The 16,239-nt window shown below is 40.7% G+C and overlaps 1 protein-coding gene across 3 annotated transcripts in view; it reads right to left on the reverse strand.

Moving 5' to 3' along the window:
* Positions 1-310: 310 nt before the first annotated feature.
* Positions 311-16,239, reverse strand: part of hspg2 (heparan sulfate proteoglycan 2) — a 101,111-nt gene continuing 85,182 nt past the window's right edge. For all 3 annotated transcript variants that reach the window (XM_044351412.1, XM_044351414.1, XM_044351413.1), the window contains 30 exons: positions 15,865-15,999; positions 15,518-15,699; positions 15,130-15,325; positions 14,803-14,982; positions 14,257-14,517; positions 13,700-13,862; positions 12,888-12,985; positions 12,523-12,789; positions 12,256-12,368; positions 11,974-12,121; positions 11,739-11,855; positions 11,517-11,534; positions 10,131-10,215; positions 9,893-10,037; positions 9,690-9,792; positions 9,373-9,482; positions 9,177-9,285; positions 8,940-9,038; positions 8,554-8,775; positions 7,950-8,194; positions 7,682-7,853; positions 7,161-7,283; positions 6,726-6,782; positions 5,211-5,286; positions 5,035-5,113; positions 4,527-4,574; positions 4,066-4,136; positions 3,870-3,953; positions 3,177-3,280; positions 311-1,613 (listed from right to left, as the gene is read on the reverse strand). In XM_044351412.1, coding sequence (XP_044207347.1) covers positions 1,444-1,613; positions 3,177-3,280; positions 3,870-3,953; positions 4,066-4,136; positions 4,527-4,574; positions 5,035-5,113; positions 5,211-5,286; positions 6,726-6,782; positions 7,161-7,283; positions 7,682-7,853; positions 7,950-8,194; positions 8,554-8,775; positions 8,940-9,038; positions 9,177-9,285; positions 9,373-9,482; positions 9,690-9,792; positions 9,893-10,037; positions 10,131-10,215; positions 11,517-11,534; positions 11,739-11,855; positions 11,974-12,121; positions 12,256-12,368; positions 12,523-12,789; positions 12,888-12,985; positions 13,700-13,862; positions 14,257-14,517; positions 14,803-14,982; positions 15,130-15,325; positions 15,518-15,699; positions 15,865-15,999 — 3,980 coding nt within the window. In that variant the 3' untranslated portion in view covers positions 311-1,443. The remainder of the gene's footprint in view (positions 1,614-3,176; positions 3,281-3,869; positions 3,954-4,065; positions 4,137-4,526; positions 4,575-5,034; positions 5,114-5,210; positions 5,287-6,725; positions 6,783-7,160; positions 7,284-7,681; positions 7,854-7,949; positions 8,195-8,553; positions 8,776-8,939; positions 9,039-9,176; positions 9,286-9,372; positions 9,483-9,689; positions 9,793-9,892; positions 10,038-10,130; positions 10,216-11,516; positions 11,535-11,738; positions 11,856-11,973; positions 12,122-12,255; positions 12,369-12,522; positions 12,790-12,887; positions 12,986-13,699; positions 13,863-14,256; positions 14,518-14,802; positions 14,983-15,129; positions 15,326-15,517; positions 15,700-15,864; positions 16,000-16,239) is intronic.

Below are 16,239 nucleotides of genomic sequence, written 5' to 3' on the forward strand. Positions count from 1 at the left end.
TGAGGCAGTTCTGGGTTGACCCTCCTGAGGATATGGATAATAACACATGCACAGACACACACACACACTTACGCACACACACACACACACACACGCACACACACACCTGACTCTATACTGGGGCTTTAGAGTGACCTGTGAGAAATGGAGACATAGATAGCCAACATATCTACTTAGCACACACACTCATTCTCAATTGATACTGATCTACCTGACTGGCAGATAGTTTTACACATAAAACAATATTTTCGACAACCACACATAAAAAATTACACCCTTTTCAGTTTTTAAAAACTCCTTTTTTGAGATCTACTCAATCAAATAAGGTTGTGGAGGCAACAAATCATGCCATATCATCATAAAATAAACCTCAAATGCCATGCACATCAGCAAATACTAATGTATTCTGTTTTACATGGAAGCATACTTAATCTAAGGAACCAAATTACTAAAAGACACCTCTACATGTACATTTCTACAATGCAACAGGCAACCATATGACTATGTGCTGTATCTTCATGTCTGACGTTAGCACCAAGGTTTCTTTCTTTTTTTTATAAAAAAGAACAAATACAGACACAGAAGACACAACAGTGTTGTGAAGGCAAATGACTCGTGAAGCAAAATCATTTCAGTTGAGTTAAAGCAGCAGTACTTGTAACATTTGCGGTTATTAATTTGTTTTTGACGACCTGAGTTGTGTACTGAAGCTGCATGTGACTGTGACCGTGTGCGCTCCTCTCCCAACATTGGCAAAAGACTGCAAGCATGCTCGCGCAAAAAAAAAAAAAAAAAAAAGGTTCCTCTACAGAAGTGAAGAAAGAAGGCCTAAACGTCTTCAAGTATTAATACAGTTAGGCCTATAAAAACCGCTGGACACACAGTATTAGAACCCAGAATAAACTCTAGGAAAGTTGAAGAGCAGTTATGGTTAGTTTGCATGTTTTCCCCCACAAATATAATATATATATATATATATATTCATATGTATATAAATAAAAATTCAGTGCTGTAAAAACATCTCCAACTCCATAGGATCTGACCCATCGTAGAAGGCTTAATACGTTTTACTCTTACTCTTCTCATGGCTAAAACTACTGCTGGAAGTATGTAAACTGAACTGGTTCTCCTGTGTTAATAGTCCTTCATTGAGAATACAACACTGAGGAAGAGAAGACTTGTTAATATCGTTTCAATTTTTCTCTTTTTTGGTTTAACTGCACACAGAGAAACGTATCCTGTTGTGTCGTCTTGTTTTTTGGTAGCAGCAAAGCACCAAGTTTGTGTCAGGTTCTATTGTGTGTCAGTCCCTCTGTGTGAGTCTGCTGTGTGTGTGTGTGTGTGTGTGTGCGTGTGTGTGTGTGTGTGTGTGTGGCATCACTCCATAGTCTCTGTGTGTATATGTGTATGTGTGTGTTTGTCTTTGCATGTGTATGATGCGGTCTATGAAGAGCATGGCTGCACGTTGCCGTGGGCTGCGTGGGATTGCAGGTCGATGGCTTGGGCTGGCTGCTGTCCCGGCCGGGCGTTCATCAGTGTCAGGTTCCTCACGCAGCCTGTCATTCCCGAGGAAAACTTCCCTCCTGTCATAGCAGCCATGTTTGGTGCTCCACCTGTCACACAGGGAAACACACACATTATAAAAAAAAAACAGTGATAAACATCCCAAAAACTGACCCGCAAGACGGCTTAGAGGAAATTTTGATACAGCTTTAAATGAGTAACCAAGATAGTTTAACTCATTTGGAGGAACAGAAAATCAAATGCATAAGATACATTTTTCAACTTCTGCAGTGAGGAACTCATATGGAGCCTTGAAACTGACAAAATGTAGTAAAGATTATCAAACAAGTCAAAAATATAACTCCATACATCAGCTAGCTTTATTGAAAACACTGGTAGCTAAACACAGTGGGCACCTGTTTCCACTGTGGATAATGATAATGAAGATAATGTTATTAAGAAAGAAGCATGTTGTCTTTGAAATAACGTTAGCTGGCTAACTCTGTTAGTGTTAGCTTGTTGTAAAAAATACTTAGCTATTACGAGAGTTTACACAGTGTTGCTACAACAGTAGGAGGCAAGTCTAGTTTTATGTTAGCTAGCCATGCATGCGCGCACACAAGGTGACTGGAGCGAGTGTTCGCCTCCAGTCAACACTGCAAGATTCTTCAATTCAGAAAGGACTTTTCTGTTGGTTAATTTGCATGCTGTGTGTGTGAATGTGCAGCCAGTAAGTCATATGTTCTTATCAAATATTGAGACTGAGAATGGACTTGTTTTCGACTATGGACATTCCTCTGTGTTAACTGATAATCTCACGAGGGAGCTAACAGACACTATTGTGTGTTAACTTTGGCTAGCTGTACCTCTGTTTGATTAATACTGTTAATTATAAATAGGTATTGATAAGCCCTGTCAAGATAACTGATTACATGTATATATTCTGTAATCCTGTGTCTGTTCATGGATATCATATTGTTTAGTTGCTAATTGCAGTAGCTTCTCCTAAGAACCTCACGTGTTCCTTCTCTATTGAAACGTGACTCAGCCACATGGTTGACGGGTCTTTGATTTTGTTAGTATGCTTATTGATGGTAGTATTTGTATTAATAGGACTTTAGTTTTATTATTATTGCTGTTTACATTGCTGTTAAGCCTGTAAACATTATCAGCAAAGCCTAGTTAAATTGTTGGTAGTATTACTAACCTGAAGTGTGTATATTTTATTTCTGATTTGTTTCAGACCACACACCTACCTTTAATACATGCCATAACTGGGTCTACCGTACTGCTGTGCTATATTAAGGATAAATCAGTCACTAAACGGTTAAAGCTCCATCCCATCTCCTGTCTAGTGTGTCCTGACCGACAGCCCAGGGCGAGTGCTATCCTAAATACTTCTCAACCAGTTACCCCTATTTTTCATAGTATCAGGAAAATGGGAAATCTGGTAATAAAAATATGAAAGTGATAAATAATTAAATATTTCCTAAGACCAAAGGAATAGGACAATTAAGGACTTTGAAAAATTAAATGCATTTTTCCAACTGAGTAAAGGAAAAGTATCAAGCTTTATGTTTCTTTTTATACTCCATAAATATTAATCTTTGATATATGAAGCTATATTTTTGACTTTTGGCAGTTTCAACACTCCATACTTCAAATCCACTCACCAAGGTATATACTGCCTTTGGTGTTGACCATGAGGCTTTTGCCCTTAGACTGTCCGTGTAGTGCCTCTCCTCCATCGATCTGGATGTATCCATCTTTTCCAGTTCTGCAAGAAAAGAGACACACAGCGAAACTCAATACAATAACTGTACATATACTATCAAATCTAAATGTTCAGGAAATATTTGATACTGTATGATGAGAATAACTGATATATTTGGTATTATATATTATAAAAAAAACAGCCATGAGGTAGGTTCAAGCAATGAGAATTTTAATTTTAAATGAAAAGAACCATTGCAATATCTATTTTTGCATTACTGCTGACAATAATCAAAAGCATACTGAGGTATTTTAAGTGATTTTCCTGCTCTACATTACAATTAACACAATGCTTTCTTTTATTGTTGTTAACTTACATTTTTTTTTAGCTTTATACAGTTGAAAATGAACACTGATTTGAAAAGAAGTTACCAAAAAGAATAAAATATCACTGGAAATCCTGCACAATGTGGGTAACTTGTACTCAATAAAGTGACCAGCAGTGTATGAGATGTTGATTTTCTCCTAAGTTAACAGAGGTTTTGGTCCTCTATACTTGTCATTAAGACTCCTGAAACTCCTTATGGTTAGTTTGTATATGTATATACAGTGTGTGAAACCAAAGGGCTACAGGATTTAATATGCAATCATACCTGACTGCTGTAACCTTATGCCATCTCCCATCATTGATGGACTTCCGGGACAAGATCTCTGCCTCTCCACTGCCCAACTGGTAACTGGATATCATACAAATCGTCAGTATTACTACAACATTAATATGAGCTATGAAAATAGTAATAATACTCAGCCATATGTAAACAGAACTACAGAATTACAGTGCTGAGTCACCTGAAAACAAGGTGTCCATTCTGTAGGCCGAGGCTAATGAAGTCCTTGCCTTTGCCATGTTCTCCAAGTTCCTGGAAATCAATGTGTTGAGTCAGCAGAGGAAGATCATATTGCGTGACTGAATACTGTGAACTATTGACTACTGACCGGCTGCTCTGCAGTAATTTTCCGCACCAAGTGCTATAATAGCAAACATGAGGCAATGCACACAGAACCCTCCCTACAGAATTTGAATAAATGTGCCATAAAACTTTCCATGCAAAATAACAATGACAAGAGAAGCCTTCATGCTCATTGTGCAATACAAACACATACTTTTAAAAAAAATTCAAATCACGTGGTTCTCTGGAAATATCTTACAATTGTTGTCCACAGTTCTTGTGTACATGCAGTTTATGTATGGAGAACACATGTTTTGAAACCTGCCGAATAAATGAGTGTCTTGTGGTTTGAGTGGATACCTTTTTACTAGCATGCACCTTTCGCAAATTGCGTGCGCCAGTGGTCTCCTGAGGAAAATGGAGGGTGAGTTAGAGAAGCAACATGCATTTATTTAGTGGTGTCAGATAGAGCCGGGCTCGCAGCCAACATGCCCAACAATGTCACAGCCTCAGTGGCACAAGAATGAATTAGACAGTGTGATGATAAATGCTGCTCAACGGCCAGTGAAACACTAAAATGAAAGAAAATGCAAATTAAAGAAAATGCAGTATGTATATGCACAAAAACTGACACTGAATATTATGAGAACGTTAGCCTACTTAGTACCAGTCCTTTACAGATGAAGTTTACAAATCAGCTAATGGTGATGTTTAAGAGTGTTGAAGTGCAGTGGTATGGTTAGGGTGAAGATTAAGAGGTGGAGGGGAAGGATGTGAGTATCAGGTTTAAGATCTGGAGTGAACCATGCTTCAGTCTTACAGTTTCTTACAGTCTCGTCTCAGGAATAAGACCAGGACCTGGACTTACCACTCCCTGCCACAGGATCAGACCCTCAGAGGAGCCGGTGTTGATCTCCAGTTCGATGGTCTCTGGCGAGTCATGGGCACTAAAACAGACAAGATATGACATAATAATCTTACCCTTGAAGCATTGTTACACCAACACTAAGAGCAAAACAGTGTATAAAAGCAAACTTCAGTTACCTTCTTGGGAAGATTGCTTTAGGAAGGGCGATGTAGCCATTATTGTGGAAATGAGCTGCATACTGATAGGGTGAATCTACAAAAAAATACAATCAAATACTAATCAAAACAGCATTCAAACATAGTAAAGCTGCTGTGAACTCATCCTGAATGTTATAGTGCCCTCCAGTGGCAAAAGAATGGAAGAGACCCTGGTAAGACAGGCTTGGTTATATACAACATTTATAGACAAAAAGAAAAATTCTTTCACTGAAATCACTCAGCAGGCTATTTTATTTGTTGATGGTGAGAATATACAGCTTTCAAAAGAAGAAATAACACATTCTTCCTCTCACAAATGAAAAGTCATCGCTCAGTTGAATACAATGAGGGATTTTGCTGCTACAGTCTCACTTAGCTTACTTAGCTTAAGGTAGCTAATGTCAGCAAACTTTAGATAGATATCTGTATCACCCTAATCACTCTGTATCATTCTTAACATGCTAAAAGATAGCATAGCACTAGTACAAGTAAAAAAAGATTACATAGTAAGCAAATGGACTCATTAATGTCAGTTACACATCAATATCTGTCTAGTTTGATAGCATAAGCCACTATAAGTTACTGTTCATAGCACAGCGAGTAAGTCTGAAGCAGCAAAATGTCTCGCTGTAGCTTCATTTGATAAAGGAAATTATGTTATTTCTTCTCTAAAAAGTCATATAGCCACACTTTAAATATGAATATGACATAAAATATCATTATTGTAAATTTCATTACGTGCCCAAAGTCCATATGCAAATACTGCAATTTCAAAACAAAAAAACAACAAAAATCTTCAGTGCGACCAAACCAGGCTCCAGGCCATGATGCAGACTCATTTGACCGTTACTTGTCATTCCTCACACAATTCAATGTCTCTGATCTTTCACAGAGATCGGACTGAACTCACCAAAACCATGGCTCCATGCACAAATACCACATTTAACAATCATAACAACTGTGCTTTCAACAGACACTTGAAATTGTTAGTAACAGCACAAATGTGTGGACATGGAGCAGATTTAATGTACTGACTTAGACAGTTTCAGAAAGAAAAACAAGTTTTCTTTTTTTTTGTATAGAAAAGCAGTTTTGAAGTAGATGGAAACAAGATTTTATATGGTGAGAAATGACATGACGAAAGGGAAAAGAAAAACAAGGGGAATTCCACATTTCTGTCATTTCAAGTATGAAAATGGTGCCATGGGTCCAAAAAGAGGCAGCACAGATCAGTTGATCTCCCAACAGCAGTCTATTAACCTGTTAACTTTTAGCATAGATGCAGAATTCCCCTCTCCCAACTTTCCAATGGGGATAAGAGCCTCAGTTGCCACTTGAGTACAGACGCATGTTTGGTTTGTGTTTTTGTGCGTACGCGTGTTAGATGATAGACATTTTGGGTTGAGCTCGGAAGGGATGCGGGGCCCAGTGGGCTCAGACGGGCCCCTGTTAGTCACGGTTGCGTCAGGCATACTGAATATTGAGATACTGTACCATTCGCCTCGCTAGCTTCCAAATTCCACAGGGCCTCGGGGAAGCTGGATACCTGGCCTGTGTGTGCAGGATATAGCCATGAGAGTGCAGGGGTGAGACATACGTAATCATTTAGGATTAACCCTCCCAGCATGCATGCAGTGCAATGCTGGGAATGGACTGTCTGATGTTAGAGGGGCTTCATACTGTGGAGAATTTGAGTCATATGGGCTCATTTCTGGCTGTATGTCTAGTGTTTCTGCTTTGATGATGAATATCTTTGTCTACAGGATTCAGGTGTACGCAGTAAGTAATGTGCAATGTGCTTTTAGACAAACTGGCTGCTACTGAAATTGTATCATTATAAGTTCACAACAAATACAATACAAAAAATCAGCAATTTCTGGCTTTGATTTTGATTTAATAGTGGTATACATGTAGCCAGTCAATACTTACTTTCTTCACAGTTCAGACCTGTGTGGCCGGGAGCACACACACACTGGCCGTCAACACAGCTACCGCCATTCTGGCATTGAAGGTTGCTCTGGCACACGTCTTTCACCACCTCACAACGCTCACCTGCAGGGTGACATTCCAGTCACGGATGAAAGGTCAAGGGTCATGGACACACCAAGAGCAGGGCAAGTTCATATGGTAAGGAGATAATATAGGGAAAGGGTCTGTTTAAGCTGGTTTTTAACTAGATTTTATGGCCTGATGCTCCTACAAGTTTCATGTAAATGTTCAGAATATAGAATTTGAAAGGGGAAGATAACACAAAAGAGGTAAATCGTATGCACCAGAATCCCTCGAGGTGATTAAAGGAACAAAGAGTGCTTGTAAGACATTCACATAGATTATAGCTCAGAGTGTCAGGAATTATGGGCAGATCTAACTCATGCTATGTCTGTTCTGATGACTACAAGACTTTTCTGTGCCAACTGACTGTACTGGGACACAGGGCCAGGAGCACTAACCTTCAAAGCCATCCTTACAGAGGCACTGATACTCATATTCAGCACTTAACATGCAGTCACCACCATTCAGGCAGGGCCAGCGGTCACAGGGGCTGTTGTCCACACACTTGCGAATGGATCTGCTTTCTGTGAAGCTGTAGGACAGATCCACCTTCTTGTTGTTGATGGAAACCTAAGCAGACAATGCACACAAGTTTGAGCTACCACACAGAGAAAAATATTTTGTAACCCTTGTTTAATTTCCTTTATAAGCACAGAGAGATCTCACCTCTCCTATACATCCCTCAAACATTTCGCTGACATTGGCGGGCTTAGGCAGGATGTCCATGTTGGGGACTCCGCCCAAGTACATGGCAGTGTGGATATTGAGGCCCTGGGCTTTTCCTGGAGATGACCTCCTCTCCACTGGGCCTTGGTCGACCTTCAGGTGGCCGGCCCTCTTGTTCCGCTCGGCCACAACTCTGTGCCACTGACCCAGAGAGACTGGCTTCTGACTCAGAAGGACTGCCTGGCCTGAAAGTCACAGAGATTTTACTGACTCTGGAAATGCACCTCATTAAACAGGGATGTAGTGGTAAGTGGTAGAAATGTTACCTGTCAATCTGATCACGTATGAAACAATTTACCTGTTTTTTTATATATCTTTTTATCACAGGAGTCAAAAAAAGTCTCTAGTTAATCAGCTACTCTGACCGCAAAAACTTTATAATGTTAATTAATAAAAATGCTTACAGTAACACACTTAATGTCTTTCAGAAACTGTCATAAATTGGTGTTTCTACTAATATTTGCTTGTCACCACATCTCATTGCATGTATGCATTTCTCAGGAGGAAATGAACTAAAGTTTTGCACAGTTACAGTCTACTTTACCTGTGCCCAGTTCATATCTGAACTCTACGTGTCCCTCCACCATGGAGATGGCTACGAAGTCCTCCACCTTCATTTTCTTCCCCCCACAGAAGAACATCAGGCCATCTCTCTCCAGCGGTTTGAACTCCAGCTCAACACGCAAGTCGTCATGGATGTTGGTCAGGGGAGGATAGGCTATGTATGACTCCTCACCGTCAAACAGTGGAGTGGTCACCAGTTCCCCTTGTGAAGGCGAAGAGGAGGAAAACACATCAGTCTTTTTGGTCTTATGAAGATTTCCAAGCCAGAATTTATTGTTTCATATCAGTTGAAAAAAGCTAAGCCAACATCATATCTCTTTCTCAGAACATGGAATATTTTTATGGGAGAGTGACTTCCTGTCTTACCATCCATGCATTTGTTTCCAAACTTGCCAAGATGACAGCGGCAGTCATAACCCAGGCTGTTTGGCCGATTGATGCAAGTCGCATCTGGTCCACAGGCCTCTGTGGTAGTTCAGGTCACAAAAGATCACAAATAGAGACATAAAAGACTACACTGTTAATGGTGCATCCTGATAGTCTTGATGGTAGCATTAAGGTGCTTTGATCTGTTTCTGTGATCAGTTGGAGATTCACATGTACCTGAGTGACAGTGCAGGGATGAGTGGTGCTGGCAATTGCTGCCTGTGAATCCTTTGAGGCAGCTGCACTTATACAAGCTGGCATCTGAGTCCTCACACCTCCCGTCATTCTGAATAATGACATGAAAAAAGTGTATAAGTGTATATAATGGGATTAAACATGAAAGTATCTGGCATTAAAACTGAAAGTAACTGACCTGGCATGGGTGATCTTTGCAGGTGGGACAGTTTGTGACACCAGTGGAGCTGCGGTCAAGATCTTTGAAGATGACCTCCTCACCTTGAATGACCAGCTGACGGATACAGCCTGCATAGTACCATTATTAAAGAAAGAAAGAACAGGTCATCACACACAGAAAACATTATGCAGCCTATATTTTCGTTATGGTGTAAACACAGTAATTGGAATTGGAATAGCGTCACATGATCAAGCTAGGGTTGCTGGGAAAACAGAGACTGCTAGGAAACAGAGTTCTTAAAGGATAACAGGGAGTTCTCTATAGTAACATCTTACCAACAAACCCGGTCTTGATGCCAGCAGTTTTGGCGAGGACTGTGTAGTTGGGGTAACCACCCACATGCAGCTCCTCATTCAGATCCAAGCCCTGGAACTTGCCCTGAGGAGAGGAAATGTGCATTTATGGATCATATTAAAAGACATACATTAATCAAATGCACATACATGTACTGTAGGTGACAGTACATAGACAGAAGTACCTGTGAACTGCCGTTGATGGGCTCCCCTCCGTCTACAATGATATAGCCCAGGGTGTGGTTTCGATACAGTTCAACTGTGTGAAACTCTCCCAGTTTGATGGGGTTAGGGTCACGTATGGTGGCCATGCCGGAGCCCACATCAAACCTGAGACAACACAACACATTTGGTTAATCATGATGATTCACCGTGCTGTATTTTAGTCAATTAGGACAACTTTTAAAATCAGTATGAACAGACCTGAACTCTAAGCGACCGCCAACAAGTCCCAGAGAGATAAAGTCAGCTCCTGTAGTCCTCCTCTGGCCATTGTAGAGGATCATACCTACACCACAAAAACAACGTGAGTGAGTAAAAACTTAATCCTACACATGTATACCCTGTAATAATATCCATCTTAATAAGTCAATGCATGTAGTGGTTTTATCTAAACAAGTGGAATCTTCCAGTATTTGTAACACATTTCAAGTTTTTTCAATTTCCCTTCTTCAGCTTTCTCTCAAGATATCTCCACTTATTTCTCTAAAATTCTTGAAATAATAATCTGATCCCAATAGCTTTTTACTCATTTTAGGCTAAATATGAGAGTAAGTGACTTGTTAGGATGGACATTATTTGCAATGTAGTCATTGACATATCAGGTAAACTCTGAAAGCAGGATGGTAAAACAGCATGCTATGGTGAGGCAAGTTTTAAGCCAACCAAAGCCAAGGTGTAACCTGCCATCCTATGGTATGCGGGCATCACTGGACACAGTCAGGTGAAACCAGTCACACCCATACTACCAGTCTATGCTTTTTTCTCTTTTTTTTCTCCACATGCCAGGAACTCATGCTTATATGAGCCACGCAGGCTCACGGGGGGAAATGGGAACATGCCCTCTTACATGTCTGTCTATATCATCACTGATAGTTCTGAAAGTAGAGTAACCAAGAGAAAATAGATTGCAAATGTGCAATACAAAGTAAGCTTCACTTAATACGCTGTGAGTATTTGTATTACATATTTAAACAAAAAGGGTCAAGTGTGGTCAAATTGCCTTTGCAATTTATTTGTAGTGTTTGTTACAGTTTGTGACCTGATGGGTGGGATCTAGTGAGACAGTAAAAATCTATAGCTAAATGTGTCCTTATAATTTTCCAATAATTTTACTGTAATGTCTCATTTTACTGTCATATCCCAACACATCTGGCACCAACTGTAGGTAGCCTAAAAGAAACAATACAAGTACTTGCAAAGACAATTTGAGTTAGCTTTCTCTATTTTCAGAACTGCAGTAATGTTTAAATGTTTAAGGAAATGTGTGCAGCGTTGCATTTATACAGTCCTAGCATACAAGGACTGCTGCTACTGCATGTAGGCGGTGCAGAAGCTGATGAAGTAGACTGGAAATAAAAGTAGATTTGTAACCTATCATTAAGCTGACTATAATACTCCTTAAAGTGGATTTGTGATTATGACTGAAAAGCCTGTATAAAAACTTAGACCATGCACCATCTTGCATCTCTTTCACAGCCCTAAGTCAGCTCTAAGCTGGATGCATTATGTGAAAGTCTGATGCAGCCAAAAAGCAGTACTGCCAACATCAGCCTTGAGTTCCTGCGGTTCTCAAGCACTGAGACTCACCAGCATACAATATGAGACCTTCCCACCACGTGAGTGAGGTGAGGGAGAGAAGGAAGGGACAATGGGAGGAAGATGCAATTACATTACTGTATATATGAGGAAACATGACAAATATAGTACACAACAGTATGAAAAGAAAAAAAACATGTTTCAAGAAATGTCTAGAATATAATACATTGTCCAATTAAACTGCCAAGCAAATTTAAGGTTGTAATTCCTTACCATCAACATTATCAGGTCTAAAGTTGATCTTGATGCTGAAAGCCTTGTAGGCATTTTTGATGGTGGGCAGAGTGAGGTAGGACAGGGGCTCCTGGGCAAAGTATGGCATCACTCTCTCTGAAAAAGAACATAATATCATGGTTAGATACAGACAACTACAATTCATACCTTTCAATCATTTACCAACATGCCTTCCTACTGTACTCTCAGGCATATATCCACTCTGCAGACTAACCATGAACTTCAAGTGTAGTAAAGGCTTCCACTTTGCCCTGTTTGTTAGAGGCAGTGCAGACATATGTCCCAGAATCCTCTGGGGTGACTCCAGGAACCGTGAGCACATTGACTTCCTGGAAACACTTAGGAGGAAGCTCTCCTTCCAGCTAGATAAAGAAATAGATGCAGAGACATAAACAACATGGTCAAACACAACCAAGTTTACTTTCTTCAAGCCAGAGAGCTCCTAAACACTGTATCTTTAAAAATGATATAATTGAATTCCAGAAATCCAGGTTACCTTGGACCATTTGATGTCAGGTACAGGGTATCCTGACGCCACACAGGGCAAGACTGCGTCAGACCCTATTGTCACCTCCTTAGTTTCTGGCAGCGCAGCAATTTGAGGAAGTGCTGTGCAAACAGACAAAAAGCACTGATTTAAAGGAGGGTGGTGACAGTTTAACTGCCAGCATAATGCATTATGAGTGTGTGTGCAAGAGTGTGCATTTGTGTATGTGATGATAGAAAAAAAGTATAAAAGGAATATTTTCTTTTGTGCACTCACACTGGACGTTAAGGACCACCTGGGACTGTACTGAGCCTACATCATTGGTGGCTGTACAGCGATACTGCCCGGCATCAGCCTCCGTCACCTGCTCGATCTTCAGCATGCCTCCCTTCACCATGATGTGGGCCGGCAGAGAGCCGCCAACTTTACTCCACTTCACTGTGGGCTCAGGATCACCAACAGCCTGGCATTCAAACTCCACAGAGTTCCCAATCATCACAGTCTGCACTGAAGTACGCACATTGATCATCACCTTTGGCAAGGCTGTGGAGAAGGAAAGAAAGCAAAGAGCAAAAAATGGCTTTATATTTGGTTTTTATGCAGTAGTATATATTAGTATATTTGCAGTGAATGTAACAGACCTTGGATGGTCAGCCTGGCAGTGTCCTGAGCCTGACCATACACACTGCTGGCTCTGCAGATATAAACACCTTCATTGCTCTGCTCGAGGTTCTCAATCCTACGAAGGAACATGAAATTACATGAAAACAAGCTATGGTTCGGTTCTAACTTCACATACTACACAATATTTAAGGGACTACATCAGTGGACTTTATTGTTTCAGCCCATTAAAGGATAAATCTGGTGATACTATATGATATATTTTTCTTATTGTCAACAAATCCCATGAAAAGACTAAAACCATCAATGAACTGATCCTTCTAACAAGTTTTGTCTGTGTTTTCAAAGCCTGACTTAGCTTATTCCTCTGTGGCATAGAGCACACTGAAATGAGCCACACCGGTGTATTGGGTAACAAGATTAACATTTTGAGTTGATTGTGCATACACCGTCCTGCTGCTGTAAATATTCGCAAGTGCACCAAATTTGCAGCTGAAAGTTGAAAGTATATATTTGTGACTTGTTTTTAAAAATGCAAATCTTCAGTAGATACCAGAAGGAACGTAAAAAAACAAACATGGTTTTGGTTTTTCCATAGGATTTGATGATAGTAACAAAATGATAGAACATTGCCAGCCTTATCATTTAAATATAAATTATGTATAAATTGTGCTAAATATGTTTTGTATATACAGTTTGTTAATGGGTAAAACATGAAAATCTGGCAGTTTGGTCCTTTAATATTGTACTCATCCAAACATCTAGATGTCTGCTGTTTTTATCTCAAATTGTTGTCTGTCTTCAACAAAACCAGCACATGTTTATGAGTCACCTGAGCACCCCATCCTTGATATGATGGTTTGGTGGCAGGGAACCTCCTTCCTTCAGCCACTCAATTTTGGTTTCTATTCCACCTGCTGCCGAACAAGTGAACTCCACAGCACTGCCCTGGGCCTTTACCTCAACCTGGGGTGACACACGGACTGCCAAGGGGGCTACAGAAGGGAAGGAGAAGGAGAAACATAATTTAGTTTTTGCTGTGGTTTAGGGATATTACCGTTATGACCAAAAACCTCCAAAACTAATGACATTCCCATCAGCCTCAGCTGTACTTTGTGTACTTTGTACTAATTAGCATATGTTAGCTTACTAGCAACCTAAATTAAGTTGGTGGTTAACATTATACTTGGTTAGCATCAGCATGTTAGCATTGTAATTTTGAGCATTGTAGTATGCTAATGTTACCATTTAGCTCTAAGTCCCAAAATACAGCCCCACAGAGCTGCCAACATGGCTGTAAAACAGTTGTTGTTTTATGTGGTGCAACAGTCTTTAACTCCTGTCTTTGGTTGTTGTTTTGTAATATGTTATATTATCATCATAACTTACATCTGACTGTGACTTTAGCAACCACTTCACTGCTGCCCACTTTGTTGCCGGCCACACACTTGTAGCTCCCAGCATCCTCAGCAGTAGCCAGGTTGATCTGGAGATCTCCACCGTTAACCTGGGCCCTTGGGGGCAGGTTTCCATCCACCTTGGTCCAAGTGTAGGTCAGTGGAGGAGTGCCATGGGCCAGGCACTGCAACCTGATCACCTCCCCAACCCGCACTGCCACATCATCAGGCAGAGACGTGGCATAAGGAGGAGCTGAATGGAAATAGGAGAAAAAAAAGGTTTACTAGGTTTATGTGTTTTCTCAAGAGATACACAAATCAAAATTAAACATATAAAGGAGGAATATCTACTTTCTGTATAATAAAACTATGATTAATTTAAAACGGTAGTAGTGCACAGAACACAAATTGATGTTAGTATATATATTTTTTAAACTAAATCTAGCATGCTGACATCTTGGGCTCATTCAACATCTTTCCTAGAACAAACAAATAAATCAAATAAAATGGCAGCAAACAGCAAAACCACAACACTCACTCTCTACATCGAGCATGATGGTGACTTCAGTGGTGCCCATGTTGTTGGTGGCAGTGCAGATGTATTCTCCAGAGTCTTGGCGGCCCACGCCTGGCAGCACCAGGCTATTGTTCACCACCTTGTGTCTCCAAGGTAGAGGAGACCTCAGCTTGGACCAGGTGATTGTCGGGGATGGGAAACCTTGAAAAGCAAAGTGGAGAACAAAAATTTCATTTTTAAAATGCCAATTTTTATAAACAACAATTAAACCCTTTTATATTTGTGGCACATACTTGTGATGACAGTTGGTATGGATGGTTTTACCCTCTCTCATACAGCGATGCTTACCGTGGGCTTCACAGTGCAGTGTTGTGGTCTGTCCTTCCACCACAACCATCAGCGGGTCAGGAACAGAGGCCCTAGGCACAGAGGGCACTTGAGATCCTCCCTCAACGATCACCTCCACCTTGGTCTCAGTGGTGCCCTCATTGTTGCGAGCTGTGCACACATACATGCCACTGTCTTCTGGACGTGCCACAAGTATCTGCACCAGAGAAAAACCATCAAAATACACACAATTTTAAAACAGAATAGAATAACGTTGATTTCAAACATTAACTTTGAAGCTGAGGCTTTAAATTGTGATAGAGAAACAAGGTAAGTAGTAACAGATGAGTTAAACTGTCTGTTATCAAATCCCGTTTTAGTTTCTGCTAGTAAACAGATGTGCCAGTACCTGCATGACGGCATTGGACTCCATGGGCACAGGGCTGCTCAGCATGGTCTTACGGTTGCTATCCAGCCTGTGCCATGAGACTGAAGGGCGGGGCTCTCCTGATGCCTGGCACTCAAGGTTGATGGGTTCACCCACCCTGATCCGCACAGGTCCAACAGGGGTGACGGTGGCCACAGGAGACTCTGAGGGCACAGATACACAAAACTGGTATGGCTCTGTATGTGATGAGCCACTAGGGGGAACCCTTCTCTTAGAAGTTTGGTCTGTGTGATGATGGAAATGTGAGGAGTTCTACTACAGAAAAATGAACGTGTGTGTGTGCACATGCTGATATGCGGGTAGTTTACCTTTGACAATCAAAGACACAATGGTGTGGGTGATGCCGTATAGGTTGCTCGCCACACAACGGTAAGCACCATGGTTGACAGGGCGGGCGTTGGTAATGGTAAGAACAGAACCATCAGGTCCAACTTTGACATTATCTGTGGAAAGGAGCAGCAAATGAAACATTAGATCTGGTGGACATATTGTCACTTAAAGGGGCACTTCACTGATTTTATATGCAAAATTCAGTTTACATGTTATGGTTAGAGCTACTCAACCTGTTAAAACATTTATCCAATGTCTTTCGTGGGTGTGGAGGGAGCTTTCTAAAGTTGGAAAAAATAAGTGACTGGGCGTGAGACTTAAAAATCTTAATGGAAAGTCTGTATTACAAACTG

This window comes from Thunnus albacares, chromosome 5 (assembly GCF_914725855.1).
Source record: "Thunnus albacares chromosome 5, fThuAlb1.1, whole genome shotgun sequence".
In the NCBI taxonomy this organism is placed as follows: Eukaryota; Metazoa; Chordata; class Actinopteri; order Scombriformes; family Scombridae; genus Thunnus; species Thunnus albacares.